Raw genomic sequence first — 15,820 nt, 5'->3', positions numbered from 1 at the left:
CCTAACTAACTGTAGGACACAGACTTCTGTGTCCCTAATACTAATCCTACAGAAATCTAGCAACAGTATTCTATTTGTCCTGGTGTTAAATAACTTGACTACAATACTCACTTTGCCACAACAGTATTTATGTGGGTCCTCACAAGCCCCAAGTATTGATCAATCTGTGCCTGAAAAAGAAAGAAGAAAGAAATCAATGGGGAATCAACTATATTGATGCATTACATTATTATATTTTATAGAGGTGATTTTACCAAGCTCTTAACATGTTTGTCTGCCACATACACTCCAAGACAGTTAAAATTGGCAGTAACCTTTATGAAAATATTGTTGCAATCAATCAAAATAGGAAAAATACACTCAGTATCAAGTATAAATTATTTTCCAATCCTATGGATTATATTATCATTAATTAATTAATTATTAATTATGCCTCGGGGATAAACCTAAACCAGGTGGCAGGTAATAAACAAATGTAAAAAACTGGTATCTGAAGCTGCAATCTTGTAATCATTTACGTGGGAGAAAACAGACTGAATTCACAAACTGACACTTAAAACGGCAATATACAGAATCTATTTGGAGAAGATTTCAATCTCTCAGATATTCTTATTATGGTAACTATTGCTGAATGAAGGAACTTCAAGGAGACATTCAATATCAAACTATTGATATATGAATTATCTGGAAATTCATAGATGAACCAAAATGAACTAGCATGATTTTATCCCATTACCCATCCACACACCAGGATGCTTGTGCTATTAATTCATCACTTTGTGAATGGTAATTGAGATTTTTTTACATGCATGAAGTGTTAAGATAATTATCATAGTTTATATCTTCACATTTAATTTCTCTCTTTTCAAGAACACAAGAAATATACAGACATGTTTTCCAACAATGAAGTGTGTATAAACAAACACACATGCAAACATGAACCAACAACTTAAGGCATCATGCTGTGTCCACAAAAGCTGATACAAAACAAAACAAACACCTGGAAACATTTGAAATGACACAAAACTATTTTTGCTAGCAGATTAACATGATATTTCCTGGAATCTACCAGGTATGTATTGGTGGCAAAAAAAGCCAAGATGGCAATTTTAGCAATGCAATCAAAGTCCACCTCTGGGGCTATGCATGTTGCCTCATACATGTACATGACAGAGCTTTTATGGCCCTATGTCAACCACCATCACGAGTCTGTTGTCACTTTCTACACTTTTCTTCTTGTAATCCTAAACAGATTTTACAACTGTTCAAACACACAGGAACTTGAATAATTTGTGCATGTACAACAATATCAGTGAAACAAATATGCATATTACAAACTGATAATGGCTACTACTGATCTTGCTCCTAGTTCCTTATCCATTTATATAGGTACTACGGATCAAAATGAAATCCATAAATTAAACTTTCTTACATACCTGATACTTGTCATATACCACAGGTAGAGTAAACATTGAGACCACAGCTAGACAGAAGGAGAAAAAAAAGGCTTTAAGCATATTTGCAAGTATAGTACACACTTGTGCTCACCATTAAAAGGCATAACAAAGCTGATGAATGATTACTACCCCGTTTCAAAATTCTACTATCCTATTTTAGCAATTGAGTTATTTCTAAAAATCCAAGTGATTATTGTTTTCTGAATTCACAGGATTTGACAGTTCCCTTCTTTGCTACATTATTGTAAAAAAATGGTAACTTATGCTCATTAACATGGACATCCTAAACTGTAATTAATATTGATGTTATGCTTCTTTTTTAATGAATAGTCTAAGTCAGGGATGACAAACTCAATTTCATTGAGGGCCACATCAGGGTTGTGTTTGACCTTGGGGGGGTAGGGGGTGGCCAGGGTGGGCGTGGCCAGGGTAGGTGTGGCCAACTTGACATCACTCGTCGAGGCTCAGTTTTCAGCTGCAGCAGCCTCCTGCAGCCTTCTGCCATCGAAAACGGAGTCCAGGTGAGCTCTATTTTTGCTAGCAGAGGGCTGCAGGAGGCTGTCGCAGCTGAAAACGGAGCCTGGGAAGGCCACGTGCAGCCCTCCTGAGTTGTTTTAGCTGGCAGAGGCACCATGGGCTGGTCCTTCACTGTTTCCAGGGCAGCCCCGCGGGCCAGATCTAAGCACCCTGCAGACTGGATCCGACCCCCGGGCCTTGAGTTTGACACCCCTGGTCTAAGTTATCTAAATATTAGACTGTTAATAATCTTCAATCAATACTGAACAAATAATCATTGTATTGAAACAATGTGATGTATGAAGATGTACAATAATCTAATATAATATTATACAGAATAAGTACAGAGGATGTGATAATGATAATTACTTTACTATTATATTTGTACTATTATAATTACTTTAATAAGTGAATCTGAGAAATTGAGATTAAGGGAACTGAGGAAAAAAGAGATTGGAAATATAATGTAAGAATAAAATCTGAGTCTCCTGAATTAAAACTCTTATCATCATTATGGGCATATCAGCCATGAAAATAAATCTGAAGGTACCAGAAGTGTTAAACAACAAACATGTACTTTTAAGAAATTACCGAAAAAAACAATTGACAAAGAGAGAGGGACATATTTCATTGAAACTGTTCGATCTATTTTGACCACAAAGTTATCGTGATACAAATTAAAAGAAATGATTAATTTTACCCATTATCAGGAGAGTTAAGCCATTGAAGAGAGCTCCAACGTAAGTCAACAACCACATTAGTACTGCAAACTGAATTGGAAATAATACAATAATTAAATTTTCACAATCACAACAGGCTACCAACATAATAATAAGAGATATTGGAAAGTTTAGATGTAATACTTCAGTTTGTCCATTATTATTTCATTAAATACATTTAATTACATTTTTGAGATGAACATTCTGGTGTAACCAAAGCTTTGTGGTCAGTAGTTAATAGGGAATAAATCTAAATCTTGTCTTGAATGTCTAGAAGGAGGGAGGGAGGGAGGGAGGGAGGGAGGGAGGGAGGGAGGGAGGAAGGAAGGAAGGAAGGAAGGAAGGAAGGAAGGAAGGAAGGAAGGAAGGAAGGAAGGAAAACATTTCCTATTTTTCTGAATCCTTAGAGCTACATAATTCCCCCACATTTTTCTCTTCCTTGCAAGCGAAGGAAGAAATAAAACTGTCAAGATACCACGTAAACTAGCATTTCTGTGTTATTGCAAGGAAATGTGATGGGGGGATAGCTTATTTTGAGCATGGTATCTGAGAAATAATATGGCTATTTGTACATATTTCATTGTACATATGATTTAGGATTACATTCTAAATCAGCATATTTTAAATTCTTCCTTGCTTTTAAATAACTTAATGTTCATCCAATTTCTAAAAAATGATTAGTTTAATACTCTACTATTATGCCCTAAACTTCCACTTTAAAAAAGCCCTAAATTTTATTCCTTTTAACTGAGAGCTAGTGTGCTCTAGTGGGTATGGACTAGGACTCCACTCCCAGCCATAGAAAGCTACAAAGTGAATGTGGAGATGAAAATTGGGGGGAGGGAGGGGGGGAGAGAGAGAACGACTCCCTAAGACTGCCTTGAGTTCCTGTAAAAAAACATGGAATGCTGCTCATTCATATTCATTTTATTCATGAATGAATGAATGAATGAAAAACGATGTAAACTCTGGGCTCTCAAATCCTAGAGTATGTTGAGCCAGATTTTCAGTGTTTGGAAAGGGAGATTTGCGGTCTTTTTTTTTTTTAACCTCAAACTCTTAGAAGAAGAATGAGTTGGGCAAGATTAACATATCTGCTACGTGACAGAGTTTATAGAACTGAGGTTTTTAAAGCACATTATGACATATTCTGAGAACTAACAAGAAACAGTGCAGGAAAAAAAAGATTCAATTCAAGCTGATTGCAATAAGAACTTGTTATAATTACAAACTGATCTTTTTTTTAAGCATCAATCTGATCACCATGATACCTCATGACACTGAATCCTACTTGTTAATTGTATATTGATTTTTTTAAAAGAAATATTTCATTTACTTCTCCAGTACCAGCCATGATGATATCCTTTGAAAACCTTAAAGAATTAATTTGAGAACTCTGGGAATGTAGCTCTTCCATCATGAAGTTCTCCCTTCTCTAAATCCCCATGCTTGTTTAGTGGATCACCTACCTTTAAGGAATCAACCAGATCCTGGACCAGAAAAAGTCGCCTAAGCTCTTTGACTGTGCTGTTCACGTAGGACTGGAGGCAATCTGTGTATTTCTGAATCTGTTCCTGGGAGAGAGACATTTCCATTTCCAAGTAGTTTCTGTTGAAAAAGAAAATGCCTAACTCAGATTTCACCAGCTGAATTCTTCTCTTATACAGAATCTTTGGGTTGCAGACTAAAAACATGCCAACTATAGGGACAGACAGCCTCTTTGATCATATTTCATTTATTTATTTAAATTCATTTCTCTCTTATTTTTATACCATATATTCTGTTTAGAGAGGATAAAGTGTTAATTTCAGGGGCAAATGCAATATAAATGGACCCAGAAAAGCCTGGGTAAATAAAAATAATTCTAGCCATTCACAGGGCTGGTATCTGATTCCTGATCCATACTGCCAACAAATTTTATATATTGTATAAGATAGTTGTCCATATGAAGTTGAAAAAAGCTTGAAGAAGGATGGATCTTAAGGTTTATCATCAATTATATTGGGCAGCTTTTCCTCCTTAACGATTTTTGTTTGGATGAAAGCAGTCAAATCTAATGTTTAGATTTGGGCTGTCTATAAATGAGGCAGGAAAACCACACAGTCTGGAGTCTCTTCAGACTGGAGTTTTTCCTTTTGACTTGACTGATCCCAACCAACCAAGCTCAACAGTTGCCAGTTAAACCTTAAACATACATATATGGATATTTACCCAAAAGGTTAATGTGAAAAACTAGTGATTGCTAATTGAGTTGGCAAACAATTCAGTTGTATTCAGTCAATTCAAGGAATGAAATGGGTAATTTATTTATTTATTTATTTGAATTTCTATACCGCCCTTCTCCTTTCGGACTCAGGGCGGTGAACAGCCAGATAAAAAACATCTATACAAACATCACAGTTAAAATAAAGTTAAAATAATTTATAAATTTGGCTCATAATTTAAAACTTGTCAATTAAAATAAATATTAAAATTTTAAAAAATTTTAAAACTAACCCTAAAATCAAGACAGACCGGCTAGCTGAAAAAAATGAGTTTTTAGGGCCCGACGAAAAATCCGGAGGTCGGAGATCACTCGTATCTCTGGGGGTAGATTGTTCCATAGGGTAGGTGCCACCACAGAGAAGGCTCTCCTCCTGGGGGTCGTCAGCCGGCATTGTCTGGCCGACGGCACCCTGAGGAGGCCCTCTCTGTGGGAGCGAACCGGCCGGTGGGAGGCTATTGGTGGCAGAAGGCGGTCCCGTAAGTACCCTGGCCCTAAGCCATGGAGCGCTTTAAAGGTGATCACCAACACCTTGAAGCGCACCCGGAAGTCCACCGGAAGCCAATGCAGCTCGCGCAGGAGAGGAGTCACATGGGAGCGCCCCGTCGCTCCCATAATCCCCCGCGCAGCCGCATTCTGCACCAGTTGGAGCCTCCGGGTGCACCCCAAGGGGAGCCCCATGTAGAGAGCGTTACAATAGTCCAGACGAGAAGTGACGAGTGCTTGAGTGACCGTGCGTAGGGAGTCCCGGTCCAGAAAGGGGCGCAACTGGCGTATCAGGCGAACCTGACAAAAAGCCCCCCTGGCCACGGCTGTCATATGCCCTTCTAAGGACAGCCGCGCATCCAGGAGGACACCCAAGTTGCGGGCCCTCTCTGTGGGGGCCAATGATTCGCCCCCAATAACCAGCGATGGCGTCAGCTGGCTATACCGGGACGCCGGCAGCCACAGCCACTCGGTCTTGGAAGGGTTGAGTCGAAGCCTGTTTCTCCCCATCCAGACCCGCACGGCCTCCAGGCACTGGGACATCACTTCCAAGGCATCATTGGGATGGTCTGGGGTGGAAATGTACAGCTGAGTGTCATCAGCGTACTTATGGAACTCCACCCCAAAACCACGGATGATCTCACCCAGCGGCTTCACATAAATGTTGAACAGGAGGGGCGAGAGGACCGACCCTTGCGGCACCCCACAAACAAGGCGCCTTGGGGTCGACCGCTGCCCCCCTGTCAACACAGATTGCGACCGGTCGGAGAGATAGGAGGAGAACCACCGCAAAACAGTGCCCCCCACTCCCAGTCCCTCCAGCCGGCGCAACATGATACCATGGTAATGATCAAAGTGGGAATTTATTTCTCTAAAAACACTTTTAACTTTTTACCAATTGTTGCACTTAGAAACAACCAGAGATCACTCACTTGAATGGGTGTCCTTCATCGGTTTTTTGCACAGCCTGTAGCACTGATTTGTAGATTCTGAAGCTGATAGTAGCTGAGAGAGCTGCTAATGCCAAGTAAGCAATTACACTGACAACACTGAACTGGGTTAGGGAGAACAATAACAGCAGGATGCTTCCAAACATGATCCCAGTTTGCTTGATGTCACGCCAGTATAAGAGATCAATAGCTGGAGGATCAAAGGTAAACAATAAATTCTCCAATTGTATCATCAGAAACTGCCATCAGAAATTCATGCATATTGAACATTATGGCAAAGTTGCAGTCCAATTAAATGATTATAGGAGCATAAAGAATGCCCAGCAGTCCAAACCTATGCAGAGTTAGAGTGCCTACTGAAATTAATTTGTGTTATTTCATTGGGAAGATAACCAAGATTTTAATACCTTTTTGTGCTTTCTTCTTCTGCTATGCTTTAATGCTGGGGTGCCAAACTCGATTTCATTGAGGGCCGCATCAGAGTTGTGTTTGACCTCAGGGGGCCGGATGGGCATGGCCAGAGTGGGCGTGGCCAGCTTGATGTCACTCATGTCAGGGGGCACCTGTGGTGGCCCAGGCGGGGTTGTGGGCATCCTCCTGAAGCTTTCTGCCAGTGAAAACAGAGCCCGGGAGGGCTGCGTGTGGCCCTCCCAAGTTCCATTTTCAGCCACAACGGCCTCCAGCAGCCCTCTGCCAGTGAAAATGGAGCCCAGGAGGGCCTAGCAGAGGCACAGAGGGCCAATCCTTCACTATTCCCAGGGCGGCCCCGCGGGCCTTGAGTTTGACACCCCCGCTTTAATGCATAAAATTATTTAAGTGTAAATTCTGCTTGCTTAGGACATGAGTCCTCGTGCACACTGGCAAACTATTTCTGTATTTTCAAACAATAATCATTCAGGAACACAAAGAGCTAGAGGGATTTAGCTCAAATATGCTATTTACTTTGCTTTGTTCTAGAAATTAGCACATTTTCCAAAAACAAAGAACTGTGGGAGTAAATTTAGATTGTTTAATTAAGGTCGAAAATATCCAGGAAAAATAACAGGAAAACAATAAAGAAAGATTGGGGCTTTTCCAGAAATAGTTTTATCGAAGATACAAATTTAACGATTAACTTCAGGACACACTTTCAGGGCAGTTTATATAGGAGACTCTTGGCTGCTTATGGATATGAGAAGATCAAATTACCATGAAATTGTCAAACTTGTGAAAGATGGAAAATGCATTGTCTGCATGAATAAAGCAGGAGACCTAGTACACTACCAACAATGATATAAAGAGTAGAGATGTTGTTCAACTTAACTGGACACAGCACACTGCAAGTGGGACTATTGAATACAAAAACCAGTCAGAGCCTATGTTCCAATACAATATCTGTAGACACCTACATCCATGGATATGTCCTTTAATTCCTATTCCCGCCTCCCCCAATAATTTTTATTTGTATATTGTGATTAGTCATTTTATTAAGGAGGCACTGTCCTCTCAAAATCATTAACCAATTAATGGAGTTGCGGAATTAGGCTATGATGATGAGAACAAGATTTGTGAATCCCTTGGAATTCAAGAATTTAGAGGGAGGGGGGAAGCAGGCATAACTTTACGAAATTTTTATAAACAACTACGTGTAATTTGCATGAGTATGGTGTTAAGATTTCTATTGAAATCATAGCCATTGTTTCTTGATACACATTTTTTGCAAAATATTATCTTGTTTTTGGGGTACATTCTTTAAACAATTCTATTAATTTAGGAATCCTGATGAACTGTCTGCATTTTTGTCTACCTGTCACAATTCAACTAACGATTACACATGGCAGTGAATTAAGTTTGCAAAAGTGGGTCAGGATAATTTACTGTGATTAAAAGCTGTTTGAATTACAAAAAAAATGAACCCGAAGGGAATATATCAATCATGCTCATCCTGACATTTATCACCCCAGCCTGTTGTGGCCCACCAGCGGCCTGCGCGGATTGTTGCTGATCCTGAAGAGGAGGAGGCTGGTGTGGTATCGCGCCAGCAGCCTGTGCAGCCGGTGCTCGAGTCGGACAGCGAGGAGGCTGAAGAAGATATGGTGCCAGAGGTAGGGATTCAGCCAGGGCCTTCAGAACCTCCAGAGGCTCCTTTAAGTGAAGAGGATGAAGTGGAGGAGCCTCTTCTCAATGCACGAGCACGCAGAGCTGCCAAAAGGCAGGAGTGGTTACTCAGGAGGAGGTCTCCTCAAGAGTAAGGCTTGGGGCTAATTGGCCACTCCCTTAGCCTATTTAAGTTTGCACACAGCTTGTAAAAAGCTGCAGGAAACAATGTGTGTTCGTCCGTTTGTTCGCTGATCATTGAGTTTGAATTTTCTCTGCAAATCTGACTTCTGGGCTTTCTAACTCTACTGCCAACTCTAGTAAGACTCTATCTTACCTGTGGAATTTCTGGCAGGTTGTTAAGAACGTTTTATTGATAGCCTGCATTTGCAAAAGACTGTTTTTTGAAGTAAACTGAGTTTTGTTCGGAGTTTGTGTTTGCTACATTCTTTGGGATCCATAGCTGGGGCAGAACACAGCCATTTCTTGAAACTAAGACTATGGGTGCCCATTTTAATCAGCTGGAGCCATAAATTGGTTATAGGAAATCTAACCATACTTTGGGATGTTCATGAATCATCCACTTTGTGGATCACAAATGCAAGTATCTCCCCCCCTCCCTCCCTCCCTCCCTCCCTCCCTCCCTCCCTCTCTCTCTCTCTCTCTTCAAAGTACTTCATGACCATAATCAAAAGGAATAACAAAAGAACAGAATACAGCAGTTAACAACAGCAGTAATAATAGACAACCTTCCCATCAAAAGGTACGGTACATCTAAGTGACCATCCTTCTCCATCTGATCTAAGCATGGCACAAACACGTCCTGTGAACAACATTTTCCTGCCATGTTTCAATAATGTTGCCTTCACTCTGTTCTAAGTTCATGAGGGGGACATATTTAAGCTACCCATAGTTGCTCTGATACATAAGAATTTCCCCCTTTCATGAGGTAGACTTTTTTATCCATTAATTTGGAGAGAAATCAGATGACCAGCAGTGAGATGAAATAAGCAACACAGATGGTTAATAATGGGCAATAGGATATGATAGTTGTATAGTTTTCTCATTACTCAAGAATGATAGGTTTTTAGTTAATGCCTAAAGGCATCAAAAGAAGAAACTAGTGTGTCCCTGAGAAGGTCTTGTCCAATATACCGAGTGATCATGCCAAAGATTACTTCAAGACACAGAGATCTGCTATCTCAAACAACAAAATACCTTCCTATGGAGGTGATTCTTGGTCTGGTCTATTTGGTGGGACTGACATAGATGGTAGGAAACAGGAGTAAATGGACATTAAGATGTTACTTCTGGAAATAGGAGGATTCTCTATAATAGGGGTCTCCAACCTTGGCAACTTTAAGACTTGTGGACTTCAACTCCCAGAATTGAAGCAAAGCTGGCTGAGGAATTCTGGAAGTTGAAGTCCACAAGTCTTAAAGTTGCCAAGGTTGGAGACCCCTCTGTAATATATTCTAACTATTCCTAACTAAGTAATATGTTAGTAAACTATAACTTCCATGACATTAAAATTTCTGAATCATTTGTCTGTATTATATCTTTTTTTCAGATTTTGTATATTTTTTAAAAAGTGACCAATCAATTAAAAAGCAAAAATAGAACATTCCTTGAAGGGCCCAAAAGTATAAAATATTTTTGATGAATTCATTTCATTTTTAAATCATAAGCATATTTCACATTTCAAATCTGAGTGGAAGTGTTCAAGATCCGTGCTTAGTGTACCTGGGCCCTAAAATGTGTCAAGATTTCAAAGGTGGTACATATATGTTCTTTGTTAGATTACCATCTAACTCTTCTATGTCAAACCCTTCTCCAATGTCCAACAAGTGGCACTAATTTATTTATTTTGTTTATAGCCTTTTTTTCTTTCTGAGAGTTCAATGTGCATGCATTATCCTCATCCTTCTCCTGTGACAATTCTATGACATAATCTTGGCGGTGCCAGAAGGAAGAGTTTCAAATTATCCAGGGAGTTCTACAGTCAAGGGAGGGTTTGAATCAGGTCTTTCCTGATCCAAGTACAATGCACTACACTACAAATAATATTTTGAAAACATCATTGCAAATGAGCTTGGCATCTGGCTCTCATTAAAGGGAACCACCAGAGTTGTTATTTACCACTTTTGCTTATGTACCTTTACCAGAAATTTGGCACTCAGCAAGAAAAGCGTATTCCAGATATATAGCAGAAAATTCATATTGGTTAACTACTGCTTATAGAAGTGTTGCTGGAGCAGAAAAGAGGGGCTAGTACAAAAACTCTCACAGGTCTTTTTCCTCTTCTCTCTAACAGTAAGCAAAATTCAGATGTAAACACCATAGCAGAATTTGGGAGGAAAAGGCCTGCCAAATCAGCAAGTCTCATTTTTGATGTGTAATTCGTGAATCAGAAGAAGAAATGAGAGGACTTCATGAGGCCCCTGTACAACACAGTCAAGAGTTCATCTCCCTTAAGAGCCTGTGTACCATGGAGACAAGGCTGAATTTATGAGGCTGCATAGATAGGAAACACCAACAAGCAAACTGTTCTGAAAATTATTAGATAGATAGATAGATAGATAGATAGATAGATAGATAGATAGATAGATAGATAAATAGATAGATAGATATAGATAGATAGATAGAGAGGGAGAGAGGGACAATAGATTTTTATTTATACTTAGCACAAACTATAACTATGTCTGAGATAGAGACCAGTAATTAATAACTGGTATTATTAATTAATTGATAATGTTGGGTCATCAGTAAGGCACAAATAGCTGTTTCTTATATGTGGAGGAAAAAGGGTATCATCAAGTTAAATTTGACTTGGTGACTCTATGGCAGGGATAAAATCTACTTACCTTCCCTACCGGTTCGGAAGTGAATGTGCTGCGTCACGTGTACACACAGATCCTCTGTGCATGCGCAAACCCTTCTGCGCATACACAGAGGGAAAAAAACAAGTTAATTCCTGGTTAAAACCAGAAAGTAACGATGGGTGGGCTGGTGGACGGAGCCTCATGCTACCGTCGCTACCAGTTCTCCGAACCACCCACCACCATTGCTACCAATTCGGCCAAACCGGTCCGAACCGGTAGCTTTTCACCCCTGCTCTATGGGCAGTCACTTGCCATTAGAACCCATTGTGAAATATGTTATTGTACATCCTGGTAGGCAAAAAACGTTTCCAGGAAAGCAACATAGTATAACCATGTAAGATTAGAATTCACAAATGACCAGCAAACTATTACTGCCTTGCTAAGGAAACCACTGGGAAGATATGCATTTTTCTAAGAAAAGAATATAAGAACTGAATTAAAATATCCTTTCCTAATCATGCGTCACTGAGCAATGTATTTGCTAACATTTTGAAAGGATGACACATTGATTCTACCTGTGGTTATTTTATAATCAGTCTAGTAATGATGTCCAAACTTCACATGAAATCATTACAAAGTCTTTGTGCATTAGAAAATCTTAGGTCATCTAGTAAGTGCTGTTTATATATTTGGAGAAGATGCTAAAACAATTAGGCGATTACTATTATGCTACCTCTGTATTCTGATTGTCCTCCAAGATGTAAAATTCTTTTTTTTAAAATAATCTATCATTATCTATTGCTACTAAAACTCCACTGTGTGTTTATTTGTAACCTGAAAACCCTCCCTTCACTTTCAATTAATTTTAACAGTATTTATTCAACCTTGCCTCTTTCTAATTTTTTTAACTTTTATATACTGTTTTGATATTTTCATATTTTATTGTACACTAACTACCCTGAGTAGCTAGTGTACAATAACTACTGATGGGTGGTTCAAAAATGTGAAAAATAAACTAATAAATAAACTTTCAGTTAGCCCTAACAATATATTATAATGCAACAGTTTTTGAATCAAATTACCTCCAATCCGCTATGTTAAAGAATATGTACAAAATCTGGGACATCTTATTATCACTGAATTGAAATTTGAAGGACCTTCAAACCAGTTGTATTTGCAAAGTTGTTGCTACTGCAGTATCCACATGGGCAGGCACAGTGACATGACTGTAATTTCCAATGCTCCTTGGCAGCTTCCCATGTGAAAAGTCAATGGGGAAGCCAGCAGGAAATTGAAAGTCACTCCCACTGCTTTCTTCTTCACCTGTGGTCATTTTGTTTATCTCTTTAGATACGTAAATATTGACAAAGAATCACCCAATGGGTTATAGATTCTGTATCAATAGGCTCTATGGATTATAATACAATCATCCCTATTTTCCATAAAGCCTTGAATTTATAGTTTTTGTTTGATTTACTGTTTATGATACTTTCGAACTGGCTGGAACATTGAAGACACTCAAACTGTCTTCAGATCAATCAGAATTATATTAACTTAAAAAAGTAAAAAGGATTTTCTCAGAATTTAAACAGCAGTTATTTGTTGTTTCTATTCATTGCTTGTTATTCATTACTAATGTTTAGAATGTTTAATGTAGCATCTTGAAGTAATTTATTGTAATATGTGACATTCTGGAAATCCTATATTTGGAAAAGTTTGTGAAATCTTCTATTAACAATGCATGAATGAATTAATTTCTACAGGGTTCAGCAAAGATAACCAGAAGCAGGACTGCAATCATGCAAACTTTGGGTAAAATCCTATCTTTTGTTTGTTTGTTTGTTTGTTTGTTTGTTTGTTTGTTTGTTTGTTTGTTTTATTCGGCTTATATGCCGCCCTATCTCCCAATGGACTCAGGGCAGCTCACAATAATAAAAACACAAGCCACAATACAAAATAAAATCTAAAATCTAAAAAATTTAAAATTTAACCCTTAAAACCCCCCATCAGACCAAGTCAAGCGATTCAAAAAGCCAAGTTTTTAATTCACGACGGAAGGTGCGAAGGTCAGGCGCTAATTGGAGCTCCAAGGGAAGTTGATTCCAGAGGGTGGGTGCACCCACCGAGAAGGCTCTATCCCTGGGGGCCGCCAGCTGGCACAGTCTAGCCGATGGCACCCTGAGCAGGCCCTCTCTATGGGCGCGAACCAGGCGATGGGATATTGTTGCTGGCTGTAGGTGGTCCGCCAAATATCCTGGACCTGGACCTTGAATCTCACCCGGAGGGCAACCAGCAACCGGCAAGTTTCTGGTTCCAAGATGTTTAATCCAAGCTGCCATAAAATCATGATCAGAAAGAGACTGGTAACCCATTTCTTAACAAATATTATTAAAATTTAGTCAACAAATGTTAATCAGTTAGTTAGAAATGTTAATTGGGAAAAGTGCTACCAGAGTTATGGTTTTTGGTTTTCAGAGGCTAACAGCTCTCCTCCTATAATGACTGCAAAATCACATTATGTGGAGAATTTGCATAAAATGCTACTGAAATGGAAACCAATACTATATGAATTTGATATAAAAATAGAACACAGAATATAAAGTGAAAGCTAGACATTTGTAAATATCAATAAATGAGCTTTAATCATTTAAATTTGAATTGATTAGTCAATTGAAGATTAATTACAGAAAAACAATTTTAATAGCTGTGTTTGTAGACTGAGAATTAAGGTTTTTATCTACTGATATTATTTTGGCTTCATTATATTAAAGATATCTGACTGGGGGGACTTTTTGAAAAAAAATAGATGATTGTTTTTATTTAATTTTAAATTTCTCATTTCCTTGGAACACTTTGAAATTATTTGGAGAAATACAAATTAAGTTTTTAAATCTGCTAACTACAAGATTGGTTGTTTTCAATAACCAATCCATCTATTAACAATTACTTAATCTAGCCTTGCCAAACTTTGTACTTCGTACTGGGTATTTTCTGATTACAATCCTCATTGTCCCAAGCCATTCAATATAATAAAGGTAGAAGGAAAAACAGTAGAGATGTGTGTTATAACATTTACTGGTCCTATAAATAGCCTGAAGATACTTCATTTGTGCATGTAGCAATAGAGTATTGCTACTTATTGATTGCAGATAAATATCTCTTCGCCATTTTGTTTCTATAGATCCTTAAAATTCTAAAACTTGCTTATAGTTTAAAACATAATATAGATGTCTGACAAAAAAATGATGTTTGGAAAGATGTTTTCATTCAAATCCAATTCTTGACTATCCTAAATCAAATATTTTCGGATGATGCAAAGCACATTCAGGTTTTTGATGGCTTCAAACTGTCCATCAATGTAACCTGAATTTCTACCATGATGCTATTGTATCAATTTCAATCCTTTCTGGTATAAGACTAAAATCTCAACCGATTAGTAGTTTGGATGAAAACGTATCCTGAAATCTTGCTTTGCTTCATGTGTTTGTCTTTTGTTATATTCTTTGCTCCATCCATTTCTTCAGTCATTTCTCTAGACACAATTCCAATTTCTCTTAATCCTGTATTTCAATCTATTCTTGTATATGATTTTCCACCAATATTTTATATTTATATTTTAAAAGACTGTAAAAAATGTCTATAAGGTAAATATAAACAAATATAGATTTTTCGTTCACTCTGTTTTAAAACATTCTGCTTTGTTAAATTTAGTATTTATCACTAGATATTTTAGGAAATTATAGCTCTATTTGAAAACCCAAACAGCTATTTTTGTTACATTTGTTTGTTCAACAAAAGGTATTAAAACTTTATTCCAACTTCTTCAATTTCAGTCAGAGAATAGTCTGTAGCAATCCAGTCTATTTTGAGCAGTATTAGCTATTGCAAATAAATGGCATTATACTCACAACAACAGACTGCCCAAAATTTGATTTAAAAGAGCTAGCGTTACATAAATTCCTGTAGAAACTCAACAGGGTTACTTCTGAATAGATAAACATAGTATTATACTATAAATCAAGGTTATTGTAATTCAACAGTTTATTTAATAACTATGTGTTTCCCTATGGACAATCTAACGAAAATGTTAGTGAAGAGTATCTTATATATAAAGGGAAAGTATCAGTATGTAACATCACGTGCATTCATATTTTTTCAAATATACCCCCATATTATAAAAACAAATATTAAATATAAATTCCTTTATAAATAGATTGTATTAATTTATATTCAGTAATGAAGCATTTTCTGGACAGGCTTTTGTTGGCTTGAGACACATTAGTTAATAAATGTACTTTTTAAAAACCAGAGGTACGACATCCTAGACTGAGAATTCTTTACAGATTTATACTAAGAACAACCCAATTTAACCATAAATGGGTTATACTGCTCTCTCTGTAGTTATGACATTTTTAGTCAACATATACACAGAGGCCCTTATTTATCCTATGTAACCCAAATATAAATCTTACTCTGGTAATAAGGAGACATTACAAACAGCAGCTATTAGAACTATATGTTAAATGACAAG

General features: G+C 37.9%; 1 protein-coding gene across 2 annotated transcripts in view; it reads right to left on the bottom strand.

Annotated features, from left to right (window-relative positions):
- The window catches only part of RTN1 (reticulon 1), a 154,309-nt gene that overhangs the window by 1,558 nt on the left and 136,931 nt on the right, over window positions 1-15,820 (bottom strand). For both annotated transcript variants that reach the window (XM_070931626.1, XM_070931628.1), the window contains 5 exons: window positions 6,374-6,581; window positions 4,162-4,300; window positions 2,674-2,743; window positions 1,437-1,483; window positions 112-170 (listed from right to left, as the gene is read on the bottom strand). In XM_070931626.1, the coding sequence (XP_070787727.1) occupies window positions 112-170; window positions 1,437-1,483; window positions 2,674-2,743; window positions 4,162-4,300; window positions 6,374-6,581 (523 nt within the window). The remainder of the gene's footprint in view (window positions 1-111; window positions 171-1,436; window positions 1,484-2,673; window positions 2,744-4,161; window positions 4,301-6,373; window positions 6,582-15,820) is intronic.

Source organism: Pituophis catenifer, unplaced genomic scaffold (genome assembly GCF_029215685.1).
Source record: "Pituophis catenifer annectens isolate HBS135680 unplaced genomic scaffold, rPitCat1.0.hap2 SCAF_1, whole genome shotgun sequence".
NCBI lineage: Eukaryota > Metazoa > Chordata > Lepidosauria > Squamata > Colubridae > Pituophis > Pituophis catenifer.
Note: the sequence above shows the minus strand (reverse complement) of the source record. Positions and strands in the feature narration are given on the sequence as shown.